General features: G+C 36.3%; 1 protein-coding gene across 1 annotated transcript; it reads right to left on the bottom strand.

The window, feature by feature from the left end:
• Positions 1-1,646: 1,646 nt before the first annotated feature.
• ggt5b (gamma-glutamyltransferase 5b) lies at positions 1,647-11,582 on the bottom strand. Its single transcript, XM_007567713.2, has 12 exons — positions 11,305-11,582; positions 9,930-10,057; positions 9,623-9,718; positions 8,037-8,232; positions 5,938-6,101; positions 5,689-5,835; positions 5,472-5,602; positions 4,603-4,790; positions 4,431-4,522; positions 4,238-4,347; positions 4,053-4,163; positions 1,647-2,969 (listed from the first exon to the last, which is right to left on the bottom strand). Exons 1-12 carry the CDS (start codon positions 11,475-11,477, stop codon positions 2,823-2,825), a joined length of 1,683 nt encoding a protein of 560 aa, XP_007567775.1. The 5' UTR covers positions 11,478-11,582; the 3' UTR covers positions 1,647-2,822.
• Between the last annotated feature and the right edge of the window lie 7,133 nt (positions 11,583-18,715).

The raw sequence follows: 18,715 nt of genomic DNA, 5'->3' as shown, positions 1-18,715 counted from the left end.
CGTAAAATCAGATGTGTAGTTATACGTTGAGTTTTTTTTTTTTTAGAAAACAGGAGCTTTTCTCAGAAATCAATTCCCCAGACGTCATATGAGAAATCCCTCACCCCTGAGAGGCACTACCTGAACTTCACTGCAGTAATCCCCCCAATAAATAAATGCAATACGCCTTAAAATAAATCAATCTTTAATTGCAGTTGAAAAATATCACCCTGAAAGATTTGGTTCAGTGAGTTTATAATGTTTTTTTTCATCCCTTAAGCTGCTGGAACACTGTAGATGTTATGTGTGTCTAGAAATCTGTCCCGATAGTCTACACACAAAGAGAAAAACTATTAGCGACGGCTAAGTTTGACTCTATTTTCGACTGCGTTTATTTTTTCAGGAGTTAATCAAGTTGCAGGTACAAGATGTTGAAACAAAATGCTGAAACCAAGTCCCACAGCTTCATCGTGCTCCATTTCTTTTCTTTTTCGTAGAATTCATCAGTGACCTTGTCAAAGCACACTGAAAGTTTCCTTGAAGGGCCAATTAGGCGCAGTTCAACATCCACATACTGTAGTTATAATGAACAGAGTTGTGCAACTATAATAGGTCAAATTATCAACCCTGCAGGCATAGGGAAAAAAGAAAAATAAAAAAAGCTGCAGTCTCCAAGTATGTGATTTAAACTTGAGTCATTGCTTTGGACTACATCCAGGCAGATTAAAATAGCGACACACGTGCAAAGAAGTACGTACAAAAGCATAAAACGGCTGTTGTTGGAATAATTCGCTTCATCAAAATGGCTACGAGGGTAAAAGTATACAGAGTCATCAGCGGAGCATTTAACTTCCTGCAGTTAACGTGAAAATCGTCTGTGGATTTTAAAGCTATTGTTTGTTTTTACGCCTGACAGAAAGAAGTTGGTGTTATGACACTAAAGCTGTAAAAGCCAAAGCTTATCGAAATTAACTCATTTGTCATTCAACAAAGACAGAGACACTTCACAAAGAGTGAAATTTGCATGTTCTCATAACTCACACTGAGCGCCTCGAAGGGGAGCCGAGCAGAATCCACTTAAGAAATCATTACTAATTCATAAGTTCCTCTACTGAGAACGTATCTCATTACAACTTTTTTTCTTTTTAAATCTCTCTTCTGCTCTCAAAAAAGCCAAATTGGGAAACATGAGGTATTATTGCTGATAATTCCCCAGTGTTGTTTAAAGCAGAATCCAGTAGATTCACTCAAATCTCCAAAAAGTTTAAAATGCTCACTTGTAAATACGGCTACTTCATTTTAAGAAAAGGAAACTGAACTTTATCGTCCCTCAAGTGTTGAAGACTAAAATATTTGTCCATTCACTTTTGGTAAAACGTAGAGTCAGAGTAAAAAGAATTAAAGCTTCAAATGTGTAAAAATCACAGAGTTATAGAATTGCCCGTCTTGGAGTAATCGAGAACCCAAGATTTGCCCGAAATGTGTAAAACTCTTGAATTATTTTGCTTCTGGAAATATATATATATAAAAAAGAATCAAGGGAAAGCTTTTATTGTGAAAAAACAAAAATAAACAGTGAACAGTCATGAACAAGTCTATAAAAACACTTCAAACAAACACAAGTAAAAAAGTGGTTTAGTAAAAGTAGTTGTTTTTTTTACAGTTTCTTTTACAGCATATTGAATCTAAAACATTGGAAACATAAGGCTCTCAGATACAGTAAGATGCTAAAAGTCACAGTAAAAGGTTTTAGTGTCTTTTTAAGAGGCTAACTGGCTCACATGTCGTAGCAAAGACCAACAAATCGACTAGTTCAGATAGAAAAAAAAACACATTTATGTTGCTACATGTAACAGAGTAAATATGGGTCAACAGTGCAAAGTGATAAATGTCGACTGCAAAGTCAGTCTTTCAGAAACTTTTATACCCATTTCATGAGAACAAGGGTAGCAGTGCTCTTTAGAAAATGCATCTCAACATTACTGTTTCTAAACACTAGTGCAGCACTGTGCAAAAGTCTCAAACCACCAGGAGAAAAATTGTTTTTGATTCAGACGTTGTGAAGATTGTTCAGTTTATTTCTTCGGACTTTAGCTGCTTCCTACAATCATTTTCAGACTAGTTTGTGCTTTTTCTTTTGGGTTGCTGGTACTGTTTTGCAAAACTTGTACACTGAGCAAGTTTTGTCTCATGTGACAGACAAAATAAAACAAACTGAAACTGGTTTCTTTAGGCACTTTAGGCCTAAAGGCAACCTGAAACAGAGACCCAGTCCTATTTGAATCTGAGAAAATACCAGTGAGGCATGAACCCAATGTAATCTCTCTCCCAAAGTGCATCAATTAAACATCATTCTGTGTCAAATCTTTGCTTCTTATTTGCTTATATTGGATAGGTTTAAAACTTCTGCACAGTTCTGTAGCCGCACAAGGCAACATATATGTAAAAAACAAACAAACAAAAAGAAGAATGTGTTGGATGGATATACAGTATTCATTTATAATCTGTATCTGTCTTCATCTAAAATATGTTCATGGTCGTGATTCATTTTCTTTACTTTTATATAGCATTGGACTAATACTTTACGGATGTGCACCTACATTCAGTCACTTTTTAAAATCAAAAGGTGGAGTTCGTTACCAGCTTTTTATCTCTCAAGGTGGATTAAATGATCTCAGCTTTTGAGCATTCATATTTCTTCCTAAAAGGCAAACAAAATATAAAAAGACAGTATCATTCACATTCTGTTTTTCAGAGCTGCACCACATTCACCGGTACGAATCCTAAAGGCTCAGTTAGTCCAAGAAAATAGGTTTGTGGACGGTTACGCCTGATCCTCATGATCAGTATCCAGCTGACATTCCCAGCTTCCTGCTGTCCGACACTGCCTCTATGCAGCCGTCCTCCTTCTCCAAGGCGTTGACCACATTTAAAAAGAACGACCAGTTCCCAGGTTTGTGTCCAAGATGCGTAAGGCCTTTTATGACGGACTACAACGACACACAGCAGAGTTAAAATTAAATGAGACAAAAGTGCGACAAATACAATATGAAAATCTCCATATGAATCATAGGAAAGTCAATTATCTACAGCTCTTTACACACATATCGGCACACTGGTAAAGACATTTAGTCTTTTAATAAACTGAATTTATATTATAGTATCATCTAATACTGAAACGTTTTTCAAATTCAAAAAATGTCCTGTTTTGTACAGAATCAGCGGTGCAACGCTTATTAGCATTTCTGCTGTTATTACAAGACACCTTTTGTAATAACTATCACTCACAAAGTTGGATCTTCCGTCCCTCTTTGCATGATATCAAGCTTGTTTTTATGCTCTCTTATCTTCAGTTTACATCACAAAGTTTCCACGTGCTTTAAGTGTAGAAGTTCAGATAGTTACAGAAAAAAGATGATGTTGCCGTGAACCATTTCTGTGCTGATTTTGTTATATTTTGGACAGCTACACGCTTTCTTTTTTTCCTTTTTTTTTTGGCAGAGGCCACCATATGTTTAATTACAAACCTACATTTCCAGGCATTAATGAGGCCACACTCTATAGGAGAAACCGGCCCACAGCATCACAGATCACCCTCTGTTTTTCATCCTCTAATTCAAAAGTTTAATCCTTCTCAAATCTGACATTTCCAGATAAAGTCCCAGTAGAGTTTAACAAACTGCATGTTTACCTTTGTGACAGTTTGACAAAGGAGATTAAATGACATCTAATCTCTGTTTTGGAGAGTTGGTGAAACTCCAGATAGGACTTTTTGCTGCAGCTGATGCTCTCCTAACTTTGTGCCCTGCCAAGCTAAATATGACTGCTCCTCTGGATGGAGAAGTGTGTCTCTGTGGCACATGATTTTTTATATTGTATATATTTATATTTTTATATTTTTCATATAAAGTAAGTCATTACTTTATATGAAACATTTTCAAGAAATGTTCATTGTTGAATGATGCTCCATCAATAACACATAAATGTACGTTTTTTCCACTCATTGAACAGGGATGTTAAGTGTGGAAATCAATGTGAAACAGAAATTCACAGTCATGATGAAAATACGTCACCTGATCGAATCCTGGTTCAAAATTCACATCGTTCTTTGAATTGACGAAGATTATAGGAGCAGCAATAGAGTCTTTTAAGCTCATCCCCAGCCAGAGGCGGTTTATTAGAGACTGTTAGGAAAAAAGACACTTATTTAATCATATAAAAGCCCAAAAACAAACCAACACAGCAAGCAGTGATTTACCAAGGCCACTGATGTGGTGATGAGACTTCCTCCTGACCCTCCCATCACAAGGATCCCTCCAGATTCTTTCTCCAGTATAAGAGGAGTCATCGAGGACGGCGGCTGTTCACCTGCATGAGACGGATGACGACTCAGGATCAGTGAACATCGGACGGATTTGTCCTTAACTCTGTGGTCAGTTTTGTTTCTTTACCTTCCCTTATTGAATCGACTCTCCCACAAAAGTCGGCAAGCTCGTTGTTGAGGATGATCCCCGTTCGTGGAGAGTAGACGGCTCCTCCAAACCTGCAGAACCGCACAGCGCGATTAGGACTGTGACGTCACTTCGTGTAGATTTTGAAAATATAAATTATTTTTGTGCTCACAGCTGGTTTATGGTGCTGGTGGCCGAGACTGCGAGTCCGTCCGCATCAATGACAGAAACGTGAGTCGTTCCAAAGTTATCAGGCGAAGGCTTGTGGTTGAGATAATAGGAGTTATCATGTGTGCTATTCGAGGATATCAGCCTCGCTATGCGATCAGCGAACAAAGGATCAATTAAGTGATCAGCAATCTGAAAGAGCAACATAAAAAAATTAACACTTTTGTCCTTATTTTATTTTTACTGTTCAATTCATTGTTTTGAACTTTTAAAAGGGTTAATAGTGTGTGAAATATATTTTATTTTGTTTATATAAATCCATATAAAATATAAATCCATCTTCAGTCTGGCTTTTAGTTTCCAATCTAAAAGACCCGCTCAATAAGTTAGAATATATTTAAAAGTCCATTTATTTCAGGATCTTTATAAGTTAAACACTTTATGTATACTAATTACACTTACATGAATGTTTAAAAGCCTTTATTAGCTCATAGTTAATGAAAACATGACATTTAAAGTTAATATAATTACATCAGAACAATAAGAATATGTAATTTTAGACACAGAAATTTGGGCTTAATGAAAAGTATGTTTAATATTTCCTTAAAGGCTGTTTTTTTATTTTCAAAAGATACTTTTAATTTGACCAAAGAGACCGAATGGGACATATATTACAATTAATTGAATATATATTGTCCATCTACAATTTAATCCTGACAATTTTCTGTATTATTTTATGTTTTCAGTAATTTCTGTAAACATGTCTGATTTTTGTCCCCATTTTTTTTCAGAATGAGTAATTAACTGAATAAAGAGTCAAAAACTCACTTTTATATGAAATACTATCAGAAGAAATAATCCCAGTGTACCAACCTTGCTGCTACTGTAGACAGGATCTCGAATGTTCCTCTTTTGTCCGTTAGCAAATTTAGCTGCCTCTATGTAACGATGGTACATCTGAATCTTCTTTTCACCAACCAGAGAGTCTGGCGTTAACGAGAACCCTTTGGGAGCAAGAGTTCAGGCTTTTAATTCTCCAAATGAACGCATTCAAAGAATCCCATCTGAGTTACAACAAAAGACGTGAAACCTTTCATGATTCTGAGAATGAAAGCTAGAAGCGGCCCCCCGGAAGGCGGCGGAGCGATGTGCATCTTATGATTTCCCAGAGAAACTGTCCATGGACTGTCAACCCGCACCCTGTAAGACTTCAGATCGTCCATTGTTAATGTTCCATCTAAGGACAAAAAACACATTTCTGTAAAGTCTATGTGCTTCTATTTTATTTGCATTATTAAATGACACAGCCTCACTTTGCCCAGGCCAATCTTGCACCAACCTGCGTCTTTAATGTCTTGGATTAAGTCAAGTCCAATCCTGCCAGTGTAAAAGGCTTTCTTTGCTCCTTCCTTTGCAACGATTTCCAAGGTTTCTGCAAGTTTAGAAAACTGCAGGGTGTCGCCCATTCTCAGGATCGTTTTGTTCTTGTTGCAAAAGACTTCGCTGAAAAAAACGAAAGTAGATAAAAGCTGAAAATAGTTGTTACACAATACATCCCGACAAAAAGTGACCTGACTTGATGTTTAAATTGTTTTGTTTTGCTTAAATTCACAAAGAGCCATGCCCTGCACCGGCTTTGTGAAGAGGTGAGGTAAACCCTGGAAAGTTTTTCAATTAAAGAAAGAAAAAAGAACACCTATCCCTAACTTACAGCTACCATTACCTAATTCATACATTTTGTAGGAAAGTGAGAGGAAAAGAGCACACAGAGAAACTCTGAAAGACCAGCATGCTCAAACCAGAGTACTGTGATGAAGCAGTGAAATGAAAAAATACATCACAATGCTCTCCAGACGAAAGAAATATGAACCTTCATCAGCTGCGCTCTGAGGTTTTGATGCTGTTATCCTTTGAGTCTGGTAATACATCTCATGTGTGATTTTTTTTCTTTTTTTTTTTTTTGCATTTTGCTTTTTCAGTTCACAATGATTGTTTTTTACTTTTCTAGGAGCAGAATTAACATTTCTTGCAACCACAAATTCTTGACTTTGGTTCTTTTGTGCAAAAGCCTCTTACTGCTTTCCTCCCAGCACATCTTTATTGGACATATTCCAGGTCAGCTCATGTTGTCTCATTCATTCCAGAAAAATACATCAGAAATGCAAGTTTATGAGCCACAATTTCTGCCGTCAGGGACCCTAAACGTAATACTTGGATGTGATGAAGGTTCAGCACATTTCAGCTTTTCAATCACGTGTTTAAATGTAAGGCTTTTCTCTCAGGTCATTTTACTCCAAAGATTTAGCAGTAAAGCCTAAAATTAAGACTACCAGTTAAATGATTAAGTTAGATTGTGAATAGTGAATGCATAAATATTAAGGGAGAAATAATGCACAATTTTAGACTTCAAATTAGAGGATAAATGTATATGTAACTACATAGCAATGTGCTTTTTGGTATTCAGCCTAAAAAGGCAATACTTATTCAGAGGCCTAAGTTCTGCTTGAGTAATCAATACAAGATTCTACAAATTTACACTGGAGAAATGGTTTTATATGCTATGTACCTAATGTCGCTATTTAGCATCAGACCTGCATTTAGTCTAATACAACATTGAAATGAATAATCTCCAATTAGGAGTCTGAGTAATGACAAAAAAATTAACATAAAAAGAGGGATAAATGGCTGAAAGAACACTAGATATTTACTCAGATTACTTCTGCATGATGATTAAAAACACATAAATGAGACAAAAGTGTGAAACGGGCAAAAACTTTCCTCACAAAAGCCTCCCCTTGCTTCTGAGATGAAAGCATCTCTTGTTGCACAGAGGAGTGAATCACTAAGCGACTGACTCCTGAGCCCACCTTTTCCCATCAGTCTGAACAAACCCTCCTCTGGACGCAGCCTTCATAACCTTAGAGCAACGTCATGGAAACTTTGGACGACTATAATCCAAAACTTTTGCTGGCCTCTTTCCTAGCACTGCTGCTACATAAAAATTGTGCCGAGTCAGAACACCATTGAGTAACTGCTCCAAACAGCTGAAATTCATCATCAACAGAAAGCAAAGCATGTCACCAAAGTTTAGCTTCGATGAAAAATATTTTGCAATAAGATATAACGTTTTTGAGTGGGGTTTATGAGGAAAGGTGCAGCATATTTTGTCTAAATCAGTCCTTTTCACAGTCAGGCTTAAGTGAAAATAGAGGTTAAAAGGTAAAGAGCAACAATCAGTCAATTTTAACTGGTGGTTATGCAAGTTGTTTTTGATTTAAAAGAATTGGAGATTTAAAAGAGAGTTTCCAATGAGTTCATTTCTTTTGAGGAACCACATAATTTTACTTTAACTTCTGTACGTTTCATCTGCACTAGTCATTATAAATTCTTGAAACTTTTTAAAACCTCTTTCTCTGAGATGCATGTGTGAAATTTTACCACAGAGATGACGTTTCCACATACGCCTTCACTATCTTGTGGGTCATAAAGCGAGCCAGGTATGGTGGCAAGGGGATTCCTTCCCTGGCCAGTTTAATGGTTGGCTCAAACAGTTTGGACCAGGACAACTTCCCGTACTCTCTGTGCAGGGCTTCGTAGCCCAGCAGCTCCCCGGGAACGCCAATCCACTGACTACCTGCAACGTTGAGGAGGAAAATGAGGAAAAATAATATTTTGGAAGCTTAAAATGTGAAGACATCTTGCCTAAAAACAACAAAACAATGAACTGTAGCTTTTACACAAAACAATATTCATAAAAAAGAAACATTTTTCAGTTGCAATGAGTTTAATTTAAGGTTTCTTATTGTAGACATGCAATTCTGATCAGGGTTCTTATTCATCATTGACATAAATGTCATATTAATTTGGGGTTTTTAATGATTTATTTGAGCCATTCTTTTTGAGGGGGGATAGATAATAATAAAAGAATTGGAATAAAGGATTAGACGGATCAAATCACACCTGTTTACCTAAAGCTCTCCTAGTAAGTTGTTCCTTCCTCAAAAAGCTTTTGATATTACTCAGGAACAACATATATATCTGTTTATATAACATATTTACCTGCTTATATAGCAAATCGACCATTTGCTATATAAATAAACTTGACTTGCGTACGTGCAAGACTTATTCCAAATCGTATTAAAATTAATTGCTTTCCTCAAAATTCAACACACAAATACCCAATTAAGACAATATGGAAACATTTTTGAGTATTTTGCAAAGTTGTAAACAGAAAACCAAGAAATCACATTTACGTAAAAACTTTGCTGAGTCATCTTTGGCAGCAGTCCCTTTTTGAATATGATGCCACAAGCTTTGAACGCGCATGTTCGGGCCGTTTGGTTCATTCATCTTCGCAGTCCATCTCCTGCTCCATCAGGTTGGACGGAGACATCTGTGCAGCCATTTTCAGGTCTCTCCAGAGATGTTTAATGAGATTCAGGCCTTGACTCTGGTGTGGCCATTGCAGCACATTCACGCAGTGACGCCTGGCATCCACATCAAAGAGTTCAATCTTTGTATCATCAGGCCAGAGAATTTCGTTTCTTGTGGACTGAGAGTCCTTCAAATGAATTTTGGCAAACTCCAGACTTTCTGTCATGTGCCTTTTATTAAGGAATGACTTTCGTTTTGATGCTCTAACAGAGATTTTCCTGTATTCTTTTCAGTTCCTGCTGCAGGACAATCCTGTCTCTGTGGTCTACAGAAAGGTCCTTTGATTGCTTGGAGTTTGACCTCTGACCTGATGTCAACTTTGTCTTTCAAATTAAATCTAGTCAACTGAATTTTCCACAGATCGTCTCCACTTATTTTATAAAAAACATCTTAAGGAGGATCAGTGGAAATGAAGGTTGTAAGCGTTTATGTAAATATGATTTCTTGGTTTGCTAATTTTAATAAATATGCAAAAGAAAAGAAAAACAGCTGTGTAAAAATATTCTGGATGTCCTGTACATTAAATAAATTAGGAAAACAAACAAAACAAAAAAAGTCAAAAATCGGACAGTGTAGCAGATGCAGCTTACCTGCGGACAGTCCGAATTTAGTGGGACAGTCTTCTAACAGAGAAGGTTTGAATGACTGTGGGGTTGACTCTCTGAAGTTGTAAACTTTAACATTGCCTGGGAATAAATGAGCAAATAGAAGATAAACAAACCCAAAATATATTTTTTGTGATTCAGTCTGAATCTCTTGTGATATAAAGATCAAATATGACATTGATGACTATTTCTACACCACGTAGTTGAAAAAGAAAGAAAAGTGGTGATAGCTCAAAGGTTCGATCCTAACGAAAACATGTCCTGAAAAATAAATCAAATGCAGACTACCCACCTGTTTTATTTCTGACAACCACAATGGAGCCTCCTCCTATTCCCATGCTCTGAGGGTTGACCACAGATGTGCAGAGGAGAGCTGCAATGGCGCCATCTACTGCCGAGCCGCCCTGGAGAAGCATGTTCCTGGAAAACAATGTTCGGTGGATTTACGGGAAACCAGTAATCTGACTGCGATGCTCCGCGCTCATTTGGACACCCACCGGCAAACACTAATGTGTTATTTGATGGCTTTTACTCTGGGGGCGGTGGGGTGTCCTTTGTTTTACAACTGAAAAAACATTCAAAGTTAATCCCTGTGCTCCCCTGTCTTTCATGACAGTGACCAGGTAATAATTGCAAAAATACATCTCGTTGGTCACGCTTGGATTTCTTCACCTCAGTTGGACTGACATTAGAAAAGCAGAAAAAAAAAGAGAGAAAACAACTCTGCGGTCTGTGTTGGAAACATAAAGGATCTTTTCACGAATGCTGGCACTGACTGCTCTTTGCCTCCTAAGCTGCAAGAGAAGGCAACGTTGGGAATGCTTAGATCTTGCCAACTCAAAAGTTTTGCAGGAGTTTCAAGGTGCACCAAAGACTGGCATGTGGTTGTGAGTTAGACAGCGATGACATCACTGTCAAATCTTGAAAAAAAAAAGAAAAGAAAATATTGCAATTAAAAAACTTTGTGGAAAGGCAGACCACAGCAAATTAACAAAAGTAATGTTTATTTTACACACAGAGACACATGCTGCTCTTCTGTTAATAAAATACTTTTTGCACATTTTTTTTTCTATATGTGTGCAAAACTGACCTTTTTACTTCAAGCCAATGTCCCAGAGTTTCCGCTCAGTTCATCTCTTTGTCACTCACATCTGAACCTTTGATTGTCTCTGCTTTGAACTGTAAAATGAACTCTCCACAAACATTCTCACAAGGGCAAAATAAAAAATAAAAAGAAAGAAAAATCCCCTGCTGCGCACAAAAGCAGGAAGAGTCGCACACATTCCAGTGAAACAACCTTTGCACTTTTGAAGTTAGTGATGACTGATTAATTGACTCGCAACTGCAAGTAAGACAAATAACCAAAGCAGAGCCAAGACCTTTCAACATAAGCGACAGCATGAGCCAGTGTTTATGTACTCTGAATGAATTGATTCGGCAAATGCTCAGAGCAATCAAAGGACCTGGATGCGCTATGCTATAATCTCACAGAGCCGATCAAATCTCTTAAACTGCTTATTCCCTCTGCCAGGAGGCGAAGCCCGATTCAATTCAGGTGCCCGTCAATGAATAAGTTCAGGTATGAAAATTCAGAATGAAAAATAATTTTTAGCATCAGTTTGATCACGTTAAAGTCTTAACAAGAAAGGAGGAAGGAGGCCACTTACTTTCCGATCTCAGAGCAAAGTTGCGAGTCTGCCGAAACAGCCGCATGTCTGAATCTGCCGCCGGAGCAACCCGCACCAAGAAGCGTGGAGATGCACAGGCTCACAAGAGCAACAGCGCAAATCACAATAAGGAGGACGCAACATGCCGTCAGCCAGGGCTTACGTTTGGCCATTGCGCTTTGTGTGTGAGTGGGTAAAACTTTCACAGACAAGTTCGCCTGCGCTCGATGAAGTGCGCACAGACGCACAATCAAATCCGTATTATCCAAAGCATGAACTACTCTGGCTCACACCCCTCCTCCTCCTCCTCTTTTTCTTCCTCCTCCTCCTCCTCCTCCTCCTCCTTTATCACCCTCTGATTCCAGAAACGAAAGTAGTCATTTACTGGATGTAGAATGGATCGCTCTTACTAACCATGAGTCTTTTGGGGGAAAAAACCTTGATGTCATATTTTGTTCCCGAAAAACTTGCGTATCTAGTTTTTCGATGATCAATTCATTTCACTCTTCTTGAAAGTTATTTCTTGTTTTTGTTCTATACCCCGGTGTGTTAGAGCAAAGTTTGTTGGTCTTGGAAATAAAATCGCCCAGAGGCTTAAATGTCCCAAAGAGCAGCAATCTGAACAACAGACAATGCTCTGACGGTATTACCCAAGACTTGTTTAGTCAAATTTAAACGTTTCAATCAAAACTTAGGAAAAAAAACTGTATTTTTATCATTATTTACTAGATGAATTAAAGAGTGAAATATGTCAAGCCTTTATTTCCTGTAATTCTGATGATTATGTCTTACAGACAATAAAATTCAAATAAAACACATGAAACACTGACTAAATTGACATAACATAGCATAAAAATGCTTAAAACGATCTTATGTTTGCCTTACATACCAACACTTAAAGCACTAAAACTGCCATTTGAAAACATAAATGACTTTAGACTTTATTCTAAAAGATATAACACTGAATAAAAAGTTAAACAATAAAAAAAAAATAAAAAAAACACTAAAGAAAAGGCAAAATTGGCCATTACAGTACAACAGTACATTTATTTGATTTAATTTACTTTCTCATGACTACAACCCTATCCAGATTTAGAACATCATTGACTTCAGTCTTAGATAAAATTTGCTGGATGAGTTAAATATTTAAATTATGCCACTCTGGCAACACTTTCCCCATTTTCTCAAGGTTCTGTCCTCATTCCTCTTTTATTGATCATATATCTTTTTACATTATTGTCTGTAATTTCAGTGTCAAAGTTCATTGCTATGCAGATGACATCCAGCTCTACCTTTTCTCCTTGCCTCCTCTCCAGCTCCTTTCTCAACACATTTTAAAGTAGGATTAGGTCTCCTTTCTGCAACATGTTTTGCAAAAGGACCAACGGAATTCAAAAGCAAATCTTTGCTGAGCTTAAAGGGTTTAATGCAACAATTACTGATGGACTGTGCAACCAGCTGGCCACCCGGCTGCAGTTGGCACACACTTTTACTTTCTGTTACCTTGACTTAGTCAGAGGAGATTTTTTTTGTTCAGTGGAAGTAAATCTTGAAAACAGAACAAAAGCAAAAGTGTTTATTGGATTTTTAAAGCTCATGAGAGTCTTTGTCTTACCATTACAGTATGTCTTTGCATCAAAATCCTTAACTATAAGGCCTTTCATAACCTCACATGTTTGAACCAACCCAGCGCACCATTCCAATTCCTATTCCTTGAATGCTGATGTGTTTTTAAAAGTACTTTGCAAGATTGTGAAACATTAATAAAGTATAAGCAACATGTCAATATGTCTTCTAACTAACAGAAAAGTAAAATAAAACACCGGTGACTGACAATTTGTGAAATATAACAATATTTTAACATTGGATTGTAGTCAGACTTTCTCATAATGGCCGTGTACTTTCATTTTTATTAATTGTGTATTCAGATTTGCAAAGTCTCCTCATATTTGGGAATCTAATGGAAAGGAAAACCTTTTGTTCTGACTTAATATCAGGAATGTTGTCCCAGAATGAGTCTCTGTAGGAATGAACCCTCTTCAATGCCACATGTAGATTTGTTGTTGGAAGTTGTACTGGGTTATTTTTGACGTAACTCAGACCAATTCTGACTCAGTTCTTGCGTAAGTTGGTCTCCCATCTCTCCCTTAATGTTTGTGCTTAGTAAGGCACAAATTTGATCTTTCCTGTACGATTTTTGCAGCTGGATGACGTCGACTCAGGAACAGTTTGCTTTCAGACCCATTTTTTATTCAATAAGTACTTTATGTTTATAATTTTTTCCTCATTCTGGATAAACACCACACAAAGGAATTTCACACTGTCCTGCTTACAGGTTTGTATAAACTGTTCTTTAAGTCTTTTCTATGTTAGACGGTCCTCTTAAGGCTGCTAATGTTAACATATTTCTGCCTCTGTCAGATAGAAGAAAATCCACATTCGTCAGGATGTTTCTCACAATAAAATCCGAACATAACCCAGATTCCATTATAATGCAGTAAAAGTAAACAGTCATCGTTCTGTGGTGCAGCGTTTGTTACTCATCGCTCATAACTCATGCTGAGTAAAAGATACTTTTCTTTTTAACAACCATGAGAGTTTCCTAATCTGTCATAGGCCACATCCTTTAAATGTGGACAATCTTAGTTTCCAAGTCTGCTTCAAAATTTCAAAAGGAGTAAATATGTTTTAATACAATAACATTATTTTAAATTCCAAAATACTTAAAATGAAGGGTCATTTTCTCTGTCAAAAGAGAGAAAAAAAGTTTTATTCAGTTGAATCAAATTTAGCATCATCTGCACTACAACAACTACATATGTCAGATTAAAGCTTATTTCAATTAATTTGATCAATCAATCAATCAAATTTTATTTGTATAGCACATTTCAGCAGCAAGGCATTTCAAAGTGCTTTATATAATTAAAATAAAAACAGCAAAAAAAAAAACATAATTAAAACGCAAACAGTGAGAAAGAGAAATAAAAAGCTGTCTCCAACCCTTTAGACTTTAGTCAAACGCTGTTTGACAAGGACTTTAACCTCTCGGAAACAGTGAGAAAGAGAAATAAAAAGAAAGTAATAAAAAGATAAAAAGAAAAGATAAAAACATTAAAAACATCAGATAAAAACATTAAAAACATCAAATGATGAATATACACATTTTATATATTTAAAAATAAACCTTTTATATGCTCTCCGATTTTTGTAATTGACCAAAATAATTATTTTGATTCAGTTTTCAGACAGGAGCAAAGAGAAGAGGAAAAAAGAGAAGAGGGTTTGAGGTCAAAGGTCAAACTCTTGACAGCTGTGCAGAGGACAATAGCCTCTTTATAGCGGATGCTTGTTCTAACAATAAGACACATCCTGGATGGATCATTTTTTCAGCAATGAACAACCAAAAGGCTGCTTCTTACCCGTTTGTGTCATATTCCCAAAATCTGTCTCCTGTCATTCTGAATCAATTTGTGCACAGTCATAAGTAGTCGTGTTTGTCTCATTAAAATGCTGTGTTGAGTCATAAGCATTTTAGTTGAAAATGAAATAAAAACACAACTGAAGGGTAAAATAATAGAAGGTTGGATGTGATTCACTGTAATCTCTCACACTTTTCTTTATTGTTTATTGAGAAAATAACAAAGATAACAAAATGTCATTGTTTGGTGTTTGAGGATGAGTCCAGTTTAATAAATAATATTACTAATATTTGTAATATTTAGTCTAGATTGACTCTTGCCTGTTAGCACACATTTATTTGGGTGTCTGAACTATTAGCTTTTGGCAGATATCCCACTTTTAATGTTTAATAAAACTAGTGTCAGCATATTAATTTGTCAATGAATTTAGCATAATGAAAATAAAACGTTTCAATGTTAAGAACTTGTCAACATTTCTTTAGGTTCAGCTTGTAAAAATGTGAGAAACCAAAGAAGAATGGACTGAAAATTACTTTGAGATTTGATGGAAAAGTTAAAGACTGATAGAAACAAGCACCTATTTGCAAATAAGAAAAATGTCAGTGTTTTAAGAGTAATTTATATCTAAAAGACATTTATGTACCTAAATTAATTTGTCTGATGTTTTAAAGTGGTTAAATATTGATCTCAAATATTTAAAATATCAGTCACATGGAAGAGAGGGGAAACATTTTTCAAATAAAATAGCTTAAAAGTCAGGTAATTCATAGCATTCAAGCAAATTATGTCAAAGGCCTTTTAATAAAATTGAAGGAAATGTGTCAATTTGTGAGAAATGAGCACAAAATACGTTCATTAGTCTCTAGAAGCATGACAATAGTTTACTCTATTTTTCAGATGTAGCAGTGAAACAGTTAATTTTACTACCCACATCAAGAAAACGTTTCATTCTGTGGGAGTTTTAGATGTCCTCTTTCTCCAACGGGCATGAAACAAAGACATTAAAAAATCAGAACAGTGTGTAACAAAGACCAATTAAGGCCAGTCGAAGCTTGCAAGGCAGGACATCACGAGGGATCACTAGTCGAAAGACGTGACTCTGAGATCAGGACAAACAGGACGTAATCAGCACCATTCATTTTAGGAAAATAAAAATCTATTTATTAGAGAATCAAACCATAAGGACAAGTGAAAAAAACATGTTGGGGATCGTCAAACCAAACTAAACAAAGAAAATAAAATGTTGCAGGCACAATAATTATGCCTGCAGAGTTTATTTCTGCCTTTTGGACATTGAATAAAGGATGAAACGACACAGAGTCGGACTCTTCCCAGAAACATCTAAGGTCAGATGCAAAGGTCATGGTCAAGATCCTGAATATGGGAAACTGGGATCGACTTCTCAGGACTTGTTTCAAACTACCGGCCAAACAACAACCATCAGATTAAGACGCTTTATATTTGAGGCCCAAACACCAAATGTGTTTTGCACACATCTAAACTACTTCACTTGAAAGCTTGACTGTTTTGCATGACTGGATAAAAGAAGCCAACTCCAATTCAGTGAATCTCTCTGCAGGGTCGCTATGACTTTTATAGATTTTTAATTAAAAGATAAAGGCAGTCATACTTGTATGATATCATCAGTTAAATTTTTTATCATATTTATTTAACTATCCGTCACCACCTGAACTCTTATCCTGAAATCTACAATGACTGCAGATGTTTTCATTGCTTCTTCCTGGAACAAATTCCCTGAATACCAGAGAGAAAGAGAAAATGTTGACTCATTTAAGTCGAGACTTAAACCAGTGTTTGAAAAGTCTAAAATGGCTTTATCATTTAATTTGCTCGGGGTTCCATTTAAATATGTTATTGTTCTTATTTGATCCTATACGTTTTTCATTTGTATCTTGTTTTTTTTTTTATTGGTTCATTTGATGTTTTTAGTGTAACTTATGTCTGCTCTATTGATTTTCTGTTAATCACTCTGAGTATAAATTCAGCTAAGCAAATATGATTGCATTGTCTTGCTTTCCTAATAGACAAAAACTTATTTTTATCCAGTGCGCCGGTGATCAGTATAGCTTTCAACACCAGGGGGCGATAGTGTGCATATTTTCAACTGCAAAAATTCACCCTGAGACAGAAATAAAAGAATTATACACATTCTCACACTGAATATTACTTCTTCTAAATTATGTCTCTATTACTAAATAGGACCTGTATTTATCCAGGAACTTATTCCCAAGTCACTTTTTCCAAACAGAATCACTTTTTACAGGATGAAAGAATCCTGTAAAGTAAACTTAAAATACATTTCTAAAAACTAAAGCCAGGAATTTTGTGCTTATAAATGTTTATTTACAGTGCTTTTTTTTTGTCAGCCATGGCTTTCTTTTCCTCGTTGCTGAATGGGTCTGCCCCGAGCTGTGAGAGGATTAGTTCATCCTCAGCTATCAAAGCCCCCTAATTAGTCTGAATAAATTACAAGCCGTGTGCCACAATTTGAGTCAATGTAAGCAGAGAGGGAAGGTGTAGGAGAAGATTCAGCAAGAATATCATACTGTAGGTCGCTGCGTTGCTATAAATAGAGCATCCCTTTATTCTGCACTCCCTGCGTCATACCAGCAGCCCCCCTACTCACCAATGCCAGCCCCTGTTCACTCAAATCCAGCATCCTGTCACCGCGCTGAGCTTGTACAGCTCTGAGCCTGCTCATTCATACCAGTCCTTCCTTTCTTATTTGCATCTTTCTGCACTTTTGTTTTACATTTTCATGCTTCAGGGGGTCCTCCTGAACTGTGTCGTGTCTTTGTGTATTTTGGATTATATAATTTTTGGGAAAAACTCTTGGAGGCTCACAGATGAGGCACCAGAATAATTCTGAATTTCTGAATAAATAGTCCCAGAACTATTTTTGCCCGTCTGATTCACCCGAAAAAAGGGAATGACATGCAACAGGAAAAGGCAGGAATGATGGAGAGTAATCACTGCCTCATCCCTCACAACTCATTGCTCAATCATGCACTGCTAGAAAATATGTAGTTTTTTTACTAATCTGTCTGAGCTTGATGTAACGAATCATGCATTTTTCTCAGCCACATATTTAGAAACAACTGTATTCCAAATCAAATTTTAGAATTTGAAAGACTATGTGGTTCAGCACACCAGATTTTTTTCTAATACAAAATATTTCATGACCTAAAGTGTTATATATTTTTTAACAGCTTAATGAAGTAATTTAGCTCATTTTCTCCATCTTGTTCAAAGTGCAAACACTCCAAACTGATTGAAGTGCAACTCAAGGGCAGCAATTATTGTTCCTGAGGAGTTTTGCCAAAAAAAATCAATTGTTAAACTTAATACATCTGAAAAATATGTTGTTTTATTCCCCCCTTACAATTCTTTAAGTAGTTTTCGACATTAGCAACATTAAAATGGTGAATAATCATCTTTACAACTTAAAGAGGAAAAGTGAGTGATCTCTGGCAATTTGGCATCTCTAAACTTTCAACTGGATTTTTTTAAACAAATGTTCACAAACCTCAGTGAACCGAATTGATGTAAAGCAGAGAACCAGCATTCCTGTGCAGCTGATGAAGTCATAAAGAAAACAACTTCAAGTTGTCGCTAACGATGGCTTTGCAAATTAATGAATCATAGGATTTAATTTGTATGACTATACTTATAATCATTAATATTATTTGTCCCCGTAATCACATCTGGTATGTTTGTGGTTATTTGTATATGTTCAAAAAAACCTTACATCCCCTTTTCTGTCACAGGATGTGAATTGTGGGAGACGAAATAACTTGGATTAAATCCCAAAGACCGAAAAAAACAGAACAAAATAGGAAAGAAAAGTCTCAAAGATTACAACAGAAGCATGAAACTCACATTATGTGAATTAGTCAAACGTGAATTGAAATGTTAAGCGTTGCTTGTTTTACGATTTAATTTTATTATCATAAATGTTTATGTCACACTAC

Source organism: Poecilia formosa, unplaced genomic scaffold, assembly GCF_000485575.1.
Source record: "Poecilia formosa unplaced genomic scaffold, Poecilia_formosa-5.1.2 Scaffold6, whole genome shotgun sequence".
In the NCBI taxonomy this organism is placed as follows: domain Eukaryota; kingdom Metazoa; phylum Chordata; class Actinopteri; order Cyprinodontiformes; family Poeciliidae; genus Poecilia; species Poecilia formosa.
This window is presented reverse-complemented; position numbering and strand designations above follow the sequence as displayed.

What these genes read in the sequence shown, in the direction of transcription:
- ggt5b (XM_007567713.2), bottom strand. Translation starts at nt 11,477, where the DNA reads ATGGCCAAACGTAAGCCCTGGCTGACGGCATGTTGCGTCCTCCTTATT. An exon ending in CTGTCTACAGTAGCAGCAAG is followed by an intron (nt 4,791 to 5,471) that starts GTTGGTACACTG and finishes TTGCTCTTTCAG; the next exon opens with ATTGCTGATCACTTAATTGA. An exon ending in AGTCGATTCAATAAGGGAAG is followed by an intron (nt 4,348 to 4,430) that starts GTAAAGAAACAA and finishes CGTCTCATGCAG; the next exon opens with GTGAACAGCCGCCGTCCTCG.